The sequence below is a fragment of the Micromys minutus genome, assembly GCF_963924665.1.
Source record: "Micromys minutus genome assembly, chromosome: 7".
NCBI classification, from domain to species: Eukaryota; Metazoa; Chordata; class Mammalia; order Rodentia; family Muridae; genus Micromys; species Micromys minutus.
The window spans coordinates 70,888,424-70,907,102 of NC_137976.1; the positions used below are offsets into that span (position 1 = coordinate 70,888,424).

General features: G+C 54.9%; 5 protein-coding genes across 5 annotated transcripts; all 5 read left to right on the plus strand.

Moving 5' to 3' along the window:
- Positions 1–770: 770 nt before the first annotated feature.
- On the plus strand, positions 771–3,057 carry LOC308422207 (splicing factor Cactin-like; the record flags this gene model as incomplete). The annotated part of the gene is given in 5 exon segments (XM_080918700.1): positions 771–869; positions 871–927; positions 930–1,109; positions 1,112–1,138; positions 1,144–3,057. Coding segments are annotated over 5 exon segments (2,277 nt in total).
- A 1,188-nt stretch (positions 3,058–4,245) lies between these two features.
- On the plus strand, positions 4,246–6,511 carry LOC308422778 (splicing factor Cactin-like; the record flags this gene model as incomplete). Its single annotated transcript, XM_080919441.1, is given in 5 exon segments — positions 4,246–4,323; positions 4,325–4,381; positions 4,384–4,554; positions 4,557–4,596; positions 4,599–6,511. Coding segments are annotated over 5 exon segments (2,259 nt in total).
- Positions 6,512–7,666: 1,155 nt separating this feature from the next.
- On the plus strand, positions 7,667–9,953 carry LOC308423057 (splicing factor Cactin-like; the record flags this gene model as incomplete). The annotated part of the gene is given in 5 exon segments (XM_080919678.1): positions 7,667–7,765; positions 7,767–7,823; positions 7,826–8,005; positions 8,008–8,034; positions 8,040–9,953. Coding segments are annotated over 5 exon segments (2,277 nt in total).
- A 1,188-nt stretch (positions 9,954–11,141) lies between these two features.
- LOC308422345 (splicing factor Cactin-like) lies at positions 11,142–13,401 on the plus strand (the record flags this gene model as incomplete). The annotated part of the gene is given in 5 exon segments (XM_080918893.1): positions 11,142–11,219; positions 11,221–11,277; positions 11,280–11,450; positions 11,453–11,492; positions 11,495–13,401. Coding segments are annotated over 5 exon segments (2,253 nt in total).
- Positions 13,402–14,582: 1,181 nt separating this feature from the next.
- Positions 14,583–16,857, plus strand: LOC308422305 (splicing factor Cactin-like; the record flags this gene model as incomplete). Its single annotated transcript, XM_080918832.1, is given in 5 exon segments — positions 14,583–14,681; positions 14,683–14,739; positions 14,742–14,921; positions 14,924–14,950; positions 14,956–16,857. Coding segments are annotated over 5 exon segments (2,265 nt in total).
- Positions 16,858–18,679: the final 1,822 nt, after the last annotated feature.

Consider the following 18,679-nt stretch of genomic DNA (forward strand, 5'->3'; position numbering starts at 1 on the left):
AAAGGTAGAAATGGTATTCCAAGTAAATGGGCATAAGAAGCAAGCAGGTGTAACCATTTTAGTACCTAACAAAAAACCTTCAAAACAAAACTAATGAGAAGAGATAGGGAAGGACATTAAGTATTCATAAAAGAAAAAATCTACAAGAATATTGCAATTCTAAACATTTAAGTTCCAAACACAAGGGCCCCCAAGTTCATGAGACAAACACTAATACAGTTAAATCACATATTGACCATGTCTTAGTTAGGCTTTTTATTGCTATGAAGAGACACTATGACCACAGTAACTCTTATAAAAGAAAACACTTTATTGCTGCTGGCTTATAGTTCAGAGTCCATTATCATCATGGCAGGTAGACATGGTGCTGGAGAAGGAGCTGGAAGTCCTTCTACTCTGGATCAGCAGGTAGCAGAAAGAGACAGTAAGCCACTAGGCCTAGCTTGAGCTTCTAAAACTTCAATGCTTACTCCCAGTGACACTCTTCCTCCAACAAAACAACACCTACTCCTATAAGGTCTCCCCTCCTAATGGTACCACTCCCTGTGGGCCTATAGCCGCCACTTTTATTCAAACCACCATATTCCTATACGTGGCTCCCAAAGGCTTATAGCAATATCATAATGCAAAATGCATTTTGTCCAACTTTTAAAAGTCCCCATAGTCTATAATAATCTCAAGGTCGTTTAAAAGTCCAAAGTTTGTTCCAAGACTCACAGCCATTTCTCAACTATAAAATCAAAACGAAAAAGCAGATCACACGCCCGCGCATGCGCGGCGCGGACCGCCAAATGGGTCGGGACTCTGGCTGGCGCTCAGGGTCTGCCGGTCGCAGGGGTCGGAAGCATCGGAGTCGCAGCCGCAGCCGGGAGCCATGGGCGGAGCAACCGAAGGCGGCGACGGGAACAGGAGCGGCCCCGCGAAAGAACGCAAGCAAGCGGCGCAGTCGAGGGCGCGGGTCAGATTCAGAAGGAGACCATCAGCAGAGGTCTAGGAGGCGAAGCCGGAGCCTGCGGCCACCCCGACAGCACTCACAGGACCAGTCCTCCCACTCTGACTCAGGTGAGGAGAGGGCACAGGGCTCCCGGGCCCGGAAGCGTCACGGGCGCTCCGCTCCTGGTCTCCAGGGTCATCAGCATCTAACTCCGCTCCCGGAGTCCCGGGACAACTGCCCTGGCCATGAGCCAGCAGCAGAGCCTGCAGGAACGGCTGCGGCTGCGGCTGCGGCTGCGGGAGGAGCGCAAGCAGCAAGAAGAGCTGCTCAAAGCCTTGGAGACGCCTGAGGAGAAGCGTGCGCGGAGACTGGCCAAGAAGGAAGCTAAGGAGCGCAAGAAGCGCGAGAAGATGGGCTGGGGCGAGGAGTACATGGGCTACACCAACACCGACAACCCCTTTGGGGATAACAACCTGCTGGGAACCTTCATCTGGAACAAGGCCTTGGAGAAGAAAGGCATCAACCACCTGGAAGAAAAGGAGCTTAAGGAGCGCAACAAGAGGATCCAGGAGGAGAACCGGCTGGAGCTGCAGAAGGTGAAGCGGCTGCGGCTGGAGCGGGAGCGGGCGAAGGCCACGCGGGAGCAGGAGCTGGAGCTGCTGCAGCGGGAGAAGGAGGCAGAGCACTTCAAGACCTGGGAGGAGCAGGAGGACAGCTTCCACCTGCGGCAGGCCAAGCTTCGCTCCAAGATCAGAATCCGCGATGGGCGGGCCAAGCCCATTGACCTGCTGGCCAAGTACAGCAGTGCCGAGGACGAGGACGATGATCTTGCCGTGGAGATGCACGAGCCCTACACCTTCCTCAGTGGCCTCACGGTGGCAGACCTGGAGGACCTGCTCGAGGACATCCAGGTGTACATGGAACTGGAGCAGGGCAAGAACGTGGATTTCTGGCGGGACATGACAACCATCACAGAGGATGAGATCGCCAAACTCCGAAAGCTGGAGGCCTCCGGCAAGGGCCCAGGTGAGCGTCGTGAGGGCGTCAACGCCTCGGTCAGCTCCGACGTCCAGTCAGTGTTCCAGGGAAAGACATACAACCAGCTGCAAGTCATCTTCCAGGGCATCGAGGGCAAGATCCGAGCTGGCGGCCCCAACCTGGACATGGGCTACTGGGAGAGCCTGCTGCAGCAGTTGCGTGCACACATGGCCAGGGCCAGGCTCCGTGAGCGCCACCAAGATGTTCTCAGACAGAAGCTGTTCAAACTGAAGCAGGAGCAGGGTGTGGAGAGCGAGCCGCTCTTCCCCATCCTCAAGTCAGAGCCCGCAGCCCCCCACAGCCCCGAACCTGAGGAGCAGCCTCCCAGCCCCGGGACTTCAGTGGATCCCGTGGACCCCGTGGAACCCGAGGAGGCCACAGCAGCAGGGGAGGCAGAGGGCGAGGCAGAGGGCGAGGCGGTGCTGATGGAGGAGGACCTGATCCAGCAGAGCCTGGCCGACTACGACGCCGGCCGCTACAGCCCGCGGCTGCTCACAGTACACGAGCTGCCTCTGGACGCGCATGTGCTGGAGTCGCACGAGGACCAGCAGCACCTGCAGCTGTCTCGCCAGCAGCTTCAGGCCACAGGTGATGCGAGCGCGAGCGAGAGCGCCGAAGACATCTTCTTCCGGCGTGCGAGGGAGGGCATGGGGCAGGACGAGGCGCAGTTCAGCGTGGAGATGCCACTGGGTGGCCGTGCCTACCTGTGGGCCGACAAGTACCGGCCGCGCAAGCCGCGCTTCTTCAACCGCGTGCATACGGGCTTCGAGTGGAACAAGTACAACCAGACGCATTATGACTTCGACAACCCTCCACCCAAAACTGTGCAGGGCTACAAATTCAACATCTTCTACCCGGACCTCATCCGGAAGCGCGCCACCCCCGAGTACTTCCTGGAGGCCTGTGCGGACAACCGGGACTTTGCCATCCTGCGCTTCCACGCAGGCCCGCCCTACGAGGACATCGCCTTCAAGATTGTCAGTCGCGAGTGGGAGTACTCACACCGCCACGGCTTCCGCTGCCAGTTCGCCAATGGAATCTTCCAGCTCTGGTTCCACTTCAAGCGCTACCGATACCGCCGGTGACGCCTGTGGGCTTGCCCGCCCCGCCAGCCTGGCCCCTGGACAGCTCTCGGGTGGGAAGGCTGAGAGGACCAGCTCTGGCCTTCCCTCACCAGCATGGTGCCAGCCACAGCCCCTCTGGCAGATCCCTGCCTGTCTGGAAAGAATTTTGAACTGTTTGGAAAGACTGTTTGTTTAAGGTGGCAGAAATGTCTTGTTTTCACGGACTTGTTCAACCATGGAGCCCCATGTGGTTTTGATATATTTAATAGAAAGCTTAGTAAAAAAATAAATAAATAAATAAATAAATAAATAAATTAATAAATAAAAGGCCTAACAGACTGGACCTAACATGATCTATCTATCTGTTGAATTGAAGAAACACACTTAACCATCAAGGATAGAAATCACTTCTGGGTAAAAAGGTAGAAATGGTATTCCAAGTAAATGGGCATAAGAAGCAAGCAGGTGTAACCATTTTAGTACCTAACAAAAAACCTTCAAAACAAAACTAATGAGAAGAGATAGGGAAGGACATTAAGTATTCATAAAAGAAAAAATCTACAAGAATATTGCAATTCTAAACATTTAAGTTCCAAACACAAGGGCCCCCAAGTTCATGAGACAAACACTAATACAGTTAAATCACATATTGACCATGTCTTAGTTAGGCTTTTTATTGCTATGAAGAGACACCATGACCACAGTAACTCTTATAAAAGAAAACACTTTATTGCTGCTGGCTTATAGTTCAGAGTCCATTATCATCATGGCAGGTAGACATGGTGCTGGAGAAGGAGCTGGAAGTCCTTCTACTCTGGATCAGCAGGTAGCAGAAAGAGACAGTAAGCCACTAGGCCTAGCTTGAGCTTCTAAAACTTCAATGCTTACTCCCAGTGACACTCTTCCTCCAACAAAACAACACCTACTCCTATAAGGTCTCCCCTCCTAATGGTACCACTCCCTGTGGGCCTATAGCCGCCACTTTTATTCAAACCACCATATTCCTATACGTGGCTCCCAAAGGCTTATAGCAATATCATAATGCAAAATGCATTTTGTCCAACTTTTAAAAGTCCCCATAGTCTATAATAATCTCAAGGTCGTTTAAAAGTCCAAAGTTTGTTCCAAGACTCACAGCCATTTCTCAACTATAAAATCAAAACGAAAAAGCAGATCACACGCCCGCGCATGCGCGGCGCGGACCGCCAAATGGGTCGGGACTCTGGCTGGCGCTCAGGGTCTGCCGGTCGCAGGGGTCGGAAGCATCGGAGTCGCAGCCGCAGCCGGGAGCCATGGGCGGAGCAACCGAAGGCGGCGACGGGAACAGGAGCGGCCCCGCGAAAGAACGCAAGCAAGCGGCGCAGTCGAGGGCGCGGGTCAGATTCAGAAGGAGACCATCAGCAGAGGTCTAGGAGGCGAAGCCGGAGCCTGCGGCCACCCCGACAGCACTCACAGGACCAGTCCTCCCACTCTGACTCAGGTGAGGAGAGGGCACAGGGCTCCCGGGCCCGGAAGCGTCACGGGCGCTCCGCTCCTGGTCTCCAGGGTCATCAGCATCTAACTCCGCTCCCGGAGTCCCGGGACAACTGCCCTGGCCATGAGCCAGCAGCAGAGCCTGCAGGAACGGCTGCGGCTGCGGCTGCGGCTGCGGGAGGAGCGCAAGCAGCAAGAAGAGCTGCTCAAAGCCTTGGAGACGCCTGAGGAGAAGCGTGCGCGGAGACTGGCCAAGAAGGAAGCTAAGGAGCGCAAGAAGCGCGAGAAGATGGGCTGGGGCGAGGAGTACATGGGCTACACCAACACCCACAACCCCTTTGGGGATAACAACCTGCTGGGAACCTTCATCTGGAACAAGGCCTTGGAGAAGAAAGGCATCAACCACCTGGAAGAAAAGGAGCTTAAGGAGCGCAACAAGAGGATCCAGGAGGAGAACCGGCTGGAGCTGCAGAAGGTGAAGCGGCTGCGGCTGGAGCGGGAGCGGGCGAAGGCCACGCGGGAGCAGGAGCTGGAGCTGCTGCAGCGGGAGAAGGAGGCAGAGCACTTCAAGACCTGGGAGGAGCAGGAGGACAGCTTCCACCTGCGGCAGGCCAAGCTTCGCTCCAAGATCAGAATCCGCGATGGGCGGGCCAAGCCCATTGACCTGCTGGCCAAGTACATCAGTGCCGAGGACGAGGACGATGATCTTGCCGTGGAGATGCACGAGCCCTACACCTTCCTCAGTGGCCTCACGGTGGCAGACCTGGAGGACCTGCTCGAGGACATCCAGGTGTACATGGAACTGGAGCAGGGCAAGAACGTGGATTTCTGGCGGGACATGACAACCATCACAGAGGATGAGATCGCCAAACTCCGAAAGCTGGAGGCCTCCGGCAAGGGCCCAGGTGAGCGTCGTGAGGGCGTCAACGCCTCGGTCAGCTCCGACGTCCAGTCAGTGTTCCAGGGAAAGACATACAACCAGCTGCAAGTCATCTTCCAGGGCATCGAGGGCAAGATCCGAGCTGGCGGCCCCAACCTGGACATGGGCTACTGGGAGAGCCTGCTGCAGCAGTTGCGTGCACACATGGCCAGGGCCAGGCTCCGTGAGCGCCACCAAGATGTTCTCAGACAGAAGCTGTTCAAACTGAAGCAGGAGCAGGGTGTGGAGAGCGAGCCGCTCTTCCCCATCCTCAAGTCAGAGCCCGCAGCCCCCCACAGCCCCGAACCTGAGGAGCAGCCTCCCAGCCCCGGGACTTCAGTGGATCCCGTGGACCCCGTGGAACCCGAGGAGGCCACAGCAGCAGGGGAGGCAGAGGGCGAGGCAGAGGGCGAGGCGGTGCTGATGGAGGAGGACCTGATCCAGCAGAGCCTGGCCGACTACGACGCCGGCCGCTACAGCCCGCGGCTGCTCACAGTACACGAGCTGCCTCTGGACGCGCATGTGCTGGAGTCGCACGAGGACCAGCAGCACCTGCAGCTGTCTCGCCAGCAGCTTCAGGCCACAGGTGATGCGAGCGCGAGCGAGAGCGCCGAAGACATCTTCTTCCGGCGTGCGAGGGAGGGCATGGGGCAGGACGAGGCGCAGTTCAGCGTGGAGATGCCACTGGGTGGCCGTGCCTACCTGTGGGCCGACAAGTACCGGCCGCGCAAGCCGCGCTTCTTCAACCGCGTGCATACGGGCTTCGAGTGGAACAAGTACAACCAGACGCATTATGACTTCGACAACCCTCCACCCAAAACTGTGCAGGGCTACAAATTCAACATCTTCTACCCGGACCTCATCCGGAAGCGCGCCACCCCCGAGTACTTCCTGGAGGCCTGTGCGGACAACCGGGACTTTGCCATCCTGCGCTTCCACGCAGGCCCGCCCTACGAGGACATCGCCTTCAAGATTGTCAGTCGCGAGTGGGAGTACTCACACCGCCACGGCTTCCGCTGCCAGTTCGCCAATGGAATCTTCCAGCTCTGGTTCCACTTCAAGCGCTACCGATACCGCCGGTGACGCCTGTGGGCTTGCCCGCCCCGCCAGCCTGGCCCCTGGACAGCTCTCGGGTGGGAAGGCTGAGAGGACCAGCTCTGGCCTTCCCTCACCAGCATGGTGCCAGCCACAGCCCCTCTGGCAGATCCCTGCCTGTCTGGAAAGAATTTTGAACTGTTTGGAAAGACTGTTTGTTTAAGGTGGCAGAAATGTCTTGTTTTCACGGACTTGTTCAACCATGGAGCCCCATGTGGTTTTGATATATTTAATAGAAAGCTTAGTAAATAAATAAATAAATAAATAAATAAATAAATAAAAGGCCTAACAGACTGGACCTAACATGATCTATCTATCTGTTGAATTGAAGAAACACACTTAACCATCAAGGATAGAAATCACTTCTGGGTAAAAAGGTAGAAATGGTATTCCAAGTAAATGGGCATAAGAAGCAAGCAGGTGTAACCATTTTAGTACCTAACAAAAAACCTTCAAAACAAAACTAATGAGAAGAGATAGGGAAGGACATTAAGTATTCATAAAAGAAAAAATCTACAAGAATATTGCAATTCTAAACATTTAAGTTCCAAACACAAGGGCCCCCAAGTTCATGAGACAAACACTAATACAGTTAAATCACATATTGACCATGTCTTAGTTAGGCTTTTTATTGCTATGAAGAGACACTATGACCACAGTAACTCTTATAAAAGAAAACACTTTATTGCTGCTGGCTTATAGTTCAGAGTCCATTATCATCATGGCAGGTAGACATGGTGCTGGAGAAGGAGCTGGAAGTCCTTCTACTCTGGATCAGCAGGTAGCAGAAAGAGACAGTAAGCCACTAGGCCTAGCTTGAGCTTCTAAAACTTCAATGCTTACTCCCAGTGACACTCTTCCTCCAACAAAACAACACCTACTCCTATAAGGTCTCCCCTCCTAATGGTACCACTCCCTGTGGGCCTATAGCCGCCACTTTTATTCAAACCACCATATTCCTATACGTGGCTCCCAAAGGCTTATAGCAATATCATAATGCAAAATGCATTTTGTCCAACTTTTAAAAGTCCCCATAGTCTATAATAATCTCAAGGTCGTTTAAAAGTCCAAAGTTTGTTCCAAGACTCACAGCCATTTCTCAACTATAAAATCAAAACGAAAAAGCAGATCACACGCCCGCGCATGCGCGGCGCGGACCGCCAAATGGGTCGGGACTCTGGCTGGCGCTCAGGGTCTGCCGGTCGCAGGGGTCGGAAGCATCGGAGTCGCAGCCGCAGCCGGGAGCCATGGGCGGAGCAACCGAAGGCGGCGACGGGAACAGGAGCGGCCCCGCGAAAGAACGCAAGCAAGCGGCGCAGTCGAGGGCGCGGGTCAGATTCAGAAGGAGACCATCAGCAGAGGTCTAGGAGGCGAAGCCGGAGCCTGCGGCCACCCCGACAGCACTCACAGGACCAGTCCTCCCACTCTGACTCAGGTGAGGAGAGGGCACAGGGCTCCCGGGCCCGGAAGCGTCACGGGCGCTCCGCTCCTGGTCTCCAGGGTCATCAGCATCTAACTCCGCTCCCGGAGTCCCGGGACAACTGCCCTGGCCATGAGCCAGCAGCAGAGCCTGCAGGAACGGCTGCGGCTGCGGCTGCGGCTGCGGGAGGAGCGCAAGCAGCAAGAAGAGCTGCTCAAAGCCTTGGAGACGCCTGAGGAGAAGCGTGCGCGGAGACTGGCCAAGAAGGAAGCTAAGGAGCGCAAGAAGCGCGAGAAGATGGGCTGGGGCGAGGAGTACATGGGCTACACCAACACCGACAACCCCTTTGGGGATAACAACCTGCTGGGAACCTTCATCTGGAACAAGGCCTTGGAGAAGAAAGGCATCAACCACCTGGAAGAAAAGGAGCTTAAGGAGCGCAACAAGAGGATCCAGGAGGAGAACCGGCTGGAGCTGCAGAAGGTGAAGCGGCTGCGGCTGGAGCGGGAGCGGGCGAAGGCCACGCGGGAGCAGGAGCTGGAGCTGCTGCAGCGGGAGAAGGAGGCAGAGCACTTCAAGACCTGGGAGGAGCAGGAGGACAGCTTCCACCTGCGGCAGGCCAAGCTTCGCTCCAAGATCAGAATCCGCGATGGGCGGGCCAAGCCCATTGACCTGCTGGCCAAGTACAGCAGTGCCGAGGACGAGGACGATGATCTTGCCGTGGAGATGCACGAGCCCTACACCTTCCTCAGTGGCCTCACGGTGGCAGACCTGGAGGACCTGCTCGAGGACATCCAGGTGTACATGGAACTGGAGCAGGGCAAGAACGTGGATTTCTGGCGGGACATGACAACCATCACAGAGGATGAGATCGCCAAACTCCGAAAGCTGGAGGCCTCCGGCAAGGGCCCAGGTGAGCGTCGTGAGGGCGTCAACGCCTCGGTCAGCTCCGACGTCCAGTCAGTGTTCCAGGGAAAGACATACAACCAGCTGCAAGTCATCTTCCAGGGCATCGAGGGCAAGATCCGAGCTGGCGGCCCCAACCTGGACATGGGCTACTGGGAGAGCCTGCTGCAGCAGTTGCGTGCACACATGGCCAGGGCCAGGCTCCGTGAGCGCCACCAAGATGTTCTCAGACAGAAGCTGTTCAAACTGAAGCAGGAGCAGGGTGTGGAGAGCGAGCCGCTCTTCCCCATCCTCAAGTCAGAGCCCGCAGCCCCCCACAGCCCCGAACCTGAGGAGCAGCCTCCCAGCCCCGGGACTTCAGTGGATCCCGTGGACCCCGTGGAACCCGAGGAGGCCACAGCAGCAGGGGAGGCAGAGGGCGAGGCAGAGGGCGAGGCGGTGCTGATGGAGGAGGACCTGATCCAGCAGAGCCTGGCCGACTACGACGCCGGCCGCTACAGCCCGCGGCTGCTCACAGTACACGAGCTGCCTCTGGACGCGCATGTGCTGGAGTCGCACGAGGACCAGCAGCACCTGCAGCTGTCTCGCCAGCAGCTTCAGGCCACAGGTGATGCGAGCGCGAGCGAGAGCGCCGAAGACATCTTCTTCCGGCGTGCGAGGGAGGGCATGGGGCAGGACGAGGCGCAGTTCAGCGTGGAGATGCCACTGGGTGGCCGTGCCTACCTGTGGGCCGACAAGTACCGGCCGCGCAAGCCGCGCTTCTTCAACCGCGTGCATACGGGCTTCGAGTGGAACAAGTACAACCAGACGCATTATGACTTCGACAACCCTCCACCCAAAACTGTGCAGGGCTACAAATTCAACATCTTCTACCCGGACCTCATCCGGAAGCGCGCCACCCCCGAGTACTTCCTGGAGGCCTGTGCGGACAACCGGGACTTTGCCATCCTGCGCTTCCACGCAGGCCCGCCCTACGAGGACATCGCCTTCAAGATTGTCAGTCGCGAGTGGGAGTACTCACACCGCCACGGCTTCCGCTGCCAGTTCGCCAATGGAATCTTCCAGCTCTGGTTCCACTTCAAGCGCTACCGATACCGCCGGTGACGCCTGTGGGCTTGCCCGCCCCGCCAGCCTGGCCCCTGGACAGCTCTCGGGTGGGAAGGCTGAGAGGACCAGCTCTGGCCTTCCCTCACCAGCATGGTGCCAGCCACAGCCCCTCTGGCAGATCCCTGCCTGTCTGGAAAGAATTTTGAACTGTTTGGAAAGACTGTTTGTTTAAGGTGGCAGAAATGTCTTGTTTTCACGGACTTGTTCAACCATGGAGCCCCATGTGGTTTTGATATATTTAATAGAAAGCTTAGTAAAAAAATAAATAAATAAATAAATAAATAAATAAATTAATAAATAAAAGGCCTAACAGACTGGACCTAACATGATCTATCTATCTGTTGAATTGAAGAAACACACTTAACCATCAAGGATAGAAATCACTTCTGGGTAAAAAGGTAGAAATGGTATTCCAAGTAAATGGGCATAAGAAGCAAGCAGGTGTAACCATTTTAGTACCTAACAAAAAACCTTCAAAACAAAACTAATGAGAAGAGATAGGGAAGGACATTAAGTATTCATAAAAGAAAAAATCTACAAGAATATTGCAATTCTAAACATTTAAGTTCCAAACACAAGGGCCCCCAAGTTCATGAGACAAACACTAATACAGTTAAATCACATATTGACCATGTCTTAGTTAGGCTTTTTATTGCTATGAAGAGACACCATGACCACAGTAACTCTTATAAAAGAAAACACTTTATTGCTGCTGGCTTATAGTTCAGAGTCCATTATCATCATGGCAGGTAGACATGGTGCTGGAGAAGGAGCTGGAAGTCCTTCTACTCTGGATCAGCAGGTAGCAGAAAGAGACAGTAAGCCACTAGGCCTAGCTTGAGCTTCTAAAACTTCAATGCTTACTCCCAGTGACACTCTTCCTCCAACAAAACAACACCTACTCCTATAAGGTCTCCCCTCCTAATGGTACCACTCCCTGTGGGCCTATAGCCGCCACTTTTATTCAAACCACCATATTCCTATACGTGGCTCCCAAAGGCTTATAGCAATATCATAATGCAAAATGCATTTTGTCCAACTTTTAAAAGTCCCCATAGTCTATAATAATCTCAAGGTCGTTTAAAAGTCCAAAGTTTGTTCCAAGACTCACAGCCATTTCTCAACTATAAAATCAAAACGAAAAAGCAGATCACACGCCCGCGCATGCGCGGCGCGGACCGCCAAATGGGTCGGGACTCTGGCTGGCGCTCAGGGTCTGCCGGTCGCAGGGGTCGGAAGCGTCGGAGTCGCAGCCGCAGCCGGGAGCCATGGGCGGAGCAACCGAAGGTGGCGACGGGAACAGGAGCGGCCCCGCGAAAGAACGCAAGCAAGCGGCGCAGTCGAGGGCGCGGGTCAGATTCAGAAGGAGACCATCAGCAGAGGTCTAGGAGGCGAAGCCGGAGCCTGCGGCCACCCCGACAGCACTCACAGGACCAGTCCTCCCACTCTGACTCAGGTGAGGAGAGGGCACAGGGCTCCCGGGCCCGGAAGCGTCACGGGCGCTCCGCTCCTGGTCTCCAGGGTCATCAGCATCTAACTCCGCTCCCGGAGTCCCGGGACAACTGCCCTGGCCATGAGCCAGCAGCAGAGCCTGCAGGAACGGCTGCGGCTGCGGCTGCGGCTGCGGGAGGAGCGCAAGCAGCAAGAAGAGCTGCTCAAAGCCTTGGAGACGCCTGAGGAGAAGCGTGCGCGGAGACTGGCCAAGAAGGAAGCTAAGGAGCGCAAGAAGCGCGAGAAGATGGGCTGGGGCGAGGAGTACATGGGCTACACCAACACCCACAACCCCTTTGGGGATAACAACCTGCTGGGAACCTTCATCTGGAACAAGGCCTTGGAGAAGAAAGGCATCAACCACCTGGAAGAAAAGGAGCTTAAGGAGCGCAACAAGAGGATCCAGGAGGAGAACCGGCTGGAGCTGCAGAAGGTGAAGCGGCTGCGGCTGGAGCGGGAGCGGGCGAAGGCCACGCGGGAGCAGGAGCTGGAGCTGCTGCAGCGGGAGAAGGAGGCAGAGCACTTCAAGACCTGGGAGGAGCAGGAGGACAGCTTCCACCTGCGGCAGGCCAAGCTTCGCTCCAAGATCAGAATCCGCGATGGGCGGGCCAAGCCCATTGACCTGCTGGCCAAGTACATCAGTGCCGAGGACGAGGACGATGATCTTGCCGTGGAGATGCACGAGCCCTACACCTTCCTCAGTGGCCTCACGGTGGCAGACCTGGAGGACCTGCTCGAGGACATCCAGGTGTACATGGAACTGGAGCAGGGCAAGAACGTGGATTTCTGGCGGGACATGACAACCATCACAGAGGATGAGATCGCCAAACTCCGAAAGCTGGAGGCCTCCGGCAAGGGCCCAGGTGAGCGTCGTGAGGGCGTCAACGCCTCGGTCAGCTCCGACGTCCAGTCAGTGTTCCAGGGAAAGACATACAACCAGCTGCAAGTCATCTTCCAGGGCATCGAGGGCAAGATCCGAGCTGGCGGCCCCAACCTGGACATGGGCTACTGGGAGAGCCTGCTGCAGCAGTTGCGTGCACACATGGCCAGGGCCAGGCTCCGTGAGCGCCACCAAGATGTTCTCAGACAGAAGCTGTTCAAACTGAAGCAGGAGCAGGGTGTGGAGAGCGAGCCGCTCTTCCCCATCCTCAAGTCAGAGCCCGCAGCCCCCCACAGCCCCGAACCTGAGGAGCAGCCTCCCAGCCCCGGGACTTCAGTGGATCCCGTGGACCCCGTGGAACCCGAGGAGGCCACAGCAGCAGGGGAGGCAGAGGGCGAGGCAGAGGGCGAGGCGGTGCTGATGGAGGAGGACCTGATCCAGCAGAGCCTGGCCGACTACGACGCCGGCCGCTACAGCCCGCGGCTGCTCACAGTACACGAGCTGCCTCTGGACGCGCATGTGCTGGAGTCGCACGAGGACCAGCAGCACCTGCAGCTGTCTCGCCAGCAGCTTCAGGCCACAGGTGATGCGAGCGAGAGCGCCGAAGACATCTTCTTCCGGCGTGCGAGGGAGGGCATGGGGCAGGACGAGGCGCAGTTCAGCGTGGAGATGCCACTGGGTGGCCGTGCCTACCTGTGGGCCGACAAGTACCGGCCGCGCAAGCCGCGCTTCTTCAACCGCGTGCATACGGGCTTCGAGTGGAACAAGTACAACCAGACGCATTATGACTTCGACAACCCTCCACCCAAAACTGTGCAGGGCTACAAATTCAACATCTTCTACCCGGACCTCATCCGGAAGCGCGCCACCCCCGAGTACTTCCTGGAGGCCTGTGCGGGCAACCGGGACTTTGCCATCCTGCGCTTCCACGCAGGCCCGCCCTACGAGGACATCGCCTTCAAGATTGTCAGTCGCGAGTGGGAGTACTCACACCGCCACGGCTTCCGCTGCCAGTTCGCCAATGGAATCTTCCAGCTCTGGTTCCACTTCAAGCGCTACCGATACCGCCGGTGACGCCTGTGGGCTTGCCCGCCCCGCCAGCCTGGCCCCTGGACAGCTCTCGGGTGGGAAGGCTGAGAGGACCAGCTCTGGCCTTCCCTCACCAGCATGGTGCCAGCCACAGCCCCTCTGGCAGATCCCTGCCTGTCTGGAAAGAATTTTGAACTGTTTGGAAAGACTGTTTGTTTAAGGTGGCAGAAATGTCTTGTTTTCACGGACTTGTTCAACCATGGAGCCCCATGTGGTTTTGATATATTTAATAGAAAGCTTAGTAAAAATAAATAAATAAATAAATAAATAAATAAATAAATAAATAAATAAATAAATAAATAAAAGGCCTAACAGACTGGACCTAACATGATCTATCTATCTGTTGAATTGAAGAAACACACTTAACCATCAAGGATAGAAATCACTTCTGGGTAAAAAGGTAGAAATGGTATTCCAAGTAAATGGGCATAAGAAGCAAGCAGGTGTAACCATTTTAGTACCTAACAAAAAACCTTCAAAACAAAACTAATGAGAAGAGATAGGGAAGGACATTAAGTATTCATAAAAGAAAAAATCTACAAGAATATTGCAATTCTAAACATTTAAGTTCCAAACACAAGGGCCCCCAAGTTCATGAGACAAACACTAATACAGTTAAATCACATATTGACCATGTCTTAGTTAGGCTTTTTATTGCTATGAAGAGACACCATGACCACAGTAACTCTTATAAAAGAAAACACTTTATTGCTGCTGGCTTATAGTTCAGAGTCCATTATCATCATGGCAGGTAGACATGGTGCTGGAGAAGGAGCTGGAAGTCCTTCTACTCTGGATCAGCAGGTAGCAGAAAGAGACAGTAAGCCACTAGGCCTAGCTTGAGCTTCTAAAACTTCAATGCTTACTCCCAGTGACACTCTTCCTCCAACAAAACAACACCTACTCCTATAAGGTCTCCCCTCCTAATGGTACCACTCCCTGTGGGCCTATAGCCGCCACTTTTATTCAAACCACCATATTCCTATACGTGGCTCCCAAAGGCTTATAGCAATATCATAATGCAAAATGCATTTTGTCCAACTTTTAAAAGTCCCCATAGTCTATAATAATCTCAAGGTCGTTTAAAAGTCCAAAGTTTGTTCCAAGACTCACAGCCATTTCTCAACTATAAAATCAAAACGAAAAAGCAGATCACACGCCCGCGCATGCGCGGCGCGGACCGCCAAATGGGTCGGGACTCTGGCTGGCGCTCAGGGTCTGCCGGTCGCAGGGGTCGGAAGCATCGGAGTCGCAGCCGCAGCCGGGAGCCATGGGCGGAGCAACCGAAGGCGGCGACGGGAACAGGAGCGGCCCCGCGAAAGAACGCAAGCAAGCGGCGCAGTCGAGGGCGCGGGTCAGATTCAGAAGGAGACCATCAGCAGAGGTCTAGGAGGCGAAGCCGGAGCCTGCGGCCACCCCGACAGCACTCACAGGACCAGTCCTCCCACTCTGACTCAGGTGAGGAGAGGGCACAGGGCTCCCGGGCCCGGAAGCGTCACGGGCGCTCCGCTCCTGGTCTCCAGGGTCATCAGCATCTAACTCCGCTCCCGGAGTCCCGGGACAACTGCCCTGGCCATGAGCCAGCAGCAGAGCCTGCAGGAACGGCTGCGGCTGCGGCTGCGGGAGGAGCGCAAGCAGCAAGAAGAGCTGCTCAAAGCCTTGGAGACGCCTGAGGAGAAGCGTGCGCGGAGACTGGCCAAGAAGGAAGCTAAGGAGCGCAAGAAGCGCGAGAAGATGGGCTGGGGCGAGGAGTACATGGGCTACACCAACACCGACAACCCCTTTGGGGATAACAACCTGCTGGGAACCTTCATCTGGAACAAGGCCTTGGAGAAGAAAGGCATCAACCACCTGGAAGAAAAGGAGCTTAAGGAGCGCAACAAGAGGATCCAGGAGGAGAACCGGCTGGAGCTGCAGAAGGTGAAGCGGCTGCGGCTGGAGCGGGAGCGGGCGAAGGCCACGCGGGAGCAGGAGCTGGAGCTGCTGCAGCGGGAGAAGGAGGCAGAGCACTTCAAGACCTGGGAGGAGCAGGAGGACAGCTTCCACCTGCGGCAGGCCAAGCTTCGCTCCAAGATCAGAATCCGCGATGGGCGGGCCAAGCCCATTGACCTGCTGGCCAAGTACAGCAGTGCCGAGGACGAGGACGATGATCTTGCCGTGGAGATGCACGAGCCCTACACCTTCCTCAGTAGCCTCACGGTGGCAGACCTGGAGGACCTGCTCGAGGACATCCAGGTGTACATGGAACTGGAGCAGGGCAAGAACGTGGATTTCTGGCGGGACATGACAACCATCACAGAGGATGAGATCGCCAAACTCCGAAAGCTGGAGGCCTCCGGCAAGGGCCCAGGTGAGCGTCGTGAGGGCGTCAACGCCTCGGTCAGCTCCGACGTCCAGTCAGTGTTCCAGGGAAAGACATACAACCAGCTGCAAGTCATCTTCCAGGGCATCGAGGGCAAGATCCGAGCTGGCGGCCCCAACCTGGACATGGGCTACTGGGAGAGCCTGCTGCAGCAGTTGCGTGCACACATGGCCAGGGCCAGGCTCCGTGAGCGCCACCAAGATGTTCTCAGACAGAAGCTGTTCAAACTGAAGCAGGAGCAGGGTGTGGAGAGCGAGCCGCTCTTCCCCATCCTCAAGTCAGAGCCCGCAGCCCCCCACAGCCCCGAACCTGAGGAGCAGCCTCCCAGCCCCGGGACTTCAGTGGATCCCGTGGACCCCGTGGAACCCGAGGAGGCCACAGCAGCAGGGGAGGCAGAGGGCGAGGCAGAGGGCGAGGCGGTGCTGATGGAGGAGGACCTGATCCAGCAGAGCCTGGCCGACTACGACGCCGGCCGCTACAGCCCGCGGCTGCTCACAGTACACGAGCTGCCTCTGGACGCGCATGTGCTGGAGTCGCACGAGGACCAGCAGCACCTGCAGCTGTCTCGCCAGCAGCTTCAGGCCACAGGTGATGCGAGCGAGAGCGCCGAAGACATCTTCTTCCGGCGTGCGAGGGAGGGCATGGGGCAGGACGAGGCGCAGTTCAGCGTGGAGATGCCACTGGGTGGCCGTGCCTACCTGTGGGCCGACAAGTACCGGCCGCGCAAGCCGCGCTTCTTCAACCGCGTGCATACGGGCTTCGAGTGGAACAAGTACAACCAGACGCATTATGACTTCGACAACCCTCCACCCAAAACTGTGCAGGGCTACAAATTCAACATCTTCTACCCGGACCTCATCCGGAAGCGCGCCACCCCCGAGTACTTCCTGGAGGCCTGTGCGGGCAACCGGGACTTTGCCATCCTGCGCTTCCACGCAGGCCCGCCCTACGAGGACATCGCCTTCAAGATTGTCAGTCGCGAGTGGGAGTACTCACACCGCCACGGCTTCCGCTGCCAGTTCGCCAATGGAATCTTCCAGCTCTGGTTCCACTTCAAGCGCTACCGATACCGCCGGTGACGCCTGTGGGCTTGCCCGCCCCGCCAGCCTGGCCCCTGGACAGCTCTCGGGTGGGAAGGCTGAGAGGACCAGCTCTGGCCTTCCCTCACCAGCATGGTGCCAGCCACAGCCCCTCTGGCAGATCCCTGCCTGTCTGGAAAGAATTTTGAACTGTTTGGAAAGACTGTTTGTTTAAGGTGGCAGAAATGTCTTGTTTTCACGGACTTGTTCAACCATGGAGCCCCATGTGGTTTTGATATATTTAATAGAAAGCTTATTTAACAAAAAAAAATAAAAGCAGATCACATACTTCCAACATATAATGTCCCAACATATATACACATTCCAAAGGAAAGAAACAGGTTAGTGAGAAAACACTAGACCAAAGCAATACCAAAAACCAGCTGTGCAAACTCCAAACTACATCTCCAAAGTGCTCCTCAGATCTCCAACTTATCTCAGCTTGTTGACAACAGCATGCTTCTTTCTCTTGGACTAGTTCCACTCTCTGTTAGCAGCTCTCCTTGACAGATATACTATGACTCTGGCATCTCTAACCTTTTGTGGTTACCAAGGCAATCCAGGTTGCACAGTTCATACAACGGCCTCTCTGGGCCTCCATGCAGGGAAACCCCTGACATAGGCTGGCCTCAGCAGCTATCCTGAAACTGGATGCTTAAGCCAGGCTGGCCGTGAACTCAGAGATCTGCCAACTCTGCCTTCTAAGTGTTGGGATTACATCTGCTCTGAGCTTTTTTTAAATTGGAAGTTTAGTTGGATGGTATCTTGCCCTGAAGTCACCACTTCCTTTGTTCTATGCAGCACCAGGCTTCTCTTTAATCTCCCTATCTCCTTGAACACTGGATTTAGCTTCATTCTACTTACTAGTGCCTCTTTGTCACAGTATATTTGAGCAGACTGAGAACCCTGAGATTGTGTGGTTTACTGAGGGGGGTAGGGGACCTGTTTCTGATAGTGGTGTGACTCAGCCTTAGCACACACCTTAATCCCTTTGGCTGGAAATTATACCTGCCTTTAATACACATCTTTAATACCAAATCATGAAAGTAAAATTAGTTTTCAAAAGGAAGCACCCATGTTTGAAAATGATGTCTAGTTGAGTGGCAGACAAAGTGATAAGTCAGAGAAAGATTTGACAGAATAGGATACGCCTAACTTTCAGAAGAACAGGGAAAAAAGAGAGGTGACTTAAAAGAGACAGTGCTGAGAAAGAAGAGAAGAGGGGGCAGTTTTATTGGGACAGTTGTAGGGAGACAGGTGCAGAGAGAGAACAAGCTAGACACAGGTGAAGACAGAACAAGCCAGAGAATGAGAAGGAGCCAGGAGATAAGAACAGATTGCCAAAGTTAGTATGAAGCCAAGAAAGAAACCAGATTAAATCAGTCAGCTTGGAGGAGAGTTTGAGCCAGAACAGCTGAATTCAATCCATAACCAGAGATCAGAAAGAACTAAAAAGTAGTGAGCTCATGTAGCAGCAAGTTCCAGAGGCTGAAAAGATTCTAGGCCTAGATAGGATTTTATAAAGGTTAGAAGCTTCCAGGACTGGGCCTAAGTTAGCAGCAGTGAGTCTCTAAGAGATTACATCAGAAAAATAAAAGACACTTTTACACTTTTACATGTTGTATTTCTCCTTGCCCAGTTTGCTCCTCTTCATTATAGATCTTCACGAGCGTGAACATTAATAACCACACCACAGAGTCAATTCTATGGTTCTGAAATTTCCTCTGCCAATGCCGTCAACCCAAAACTCTGCTTCAGGCAGATTTTTTTTTGGGGGGGGGGGGCAAGGGCATACTTGGAAAGCAGCCACATTCTTTGCCAA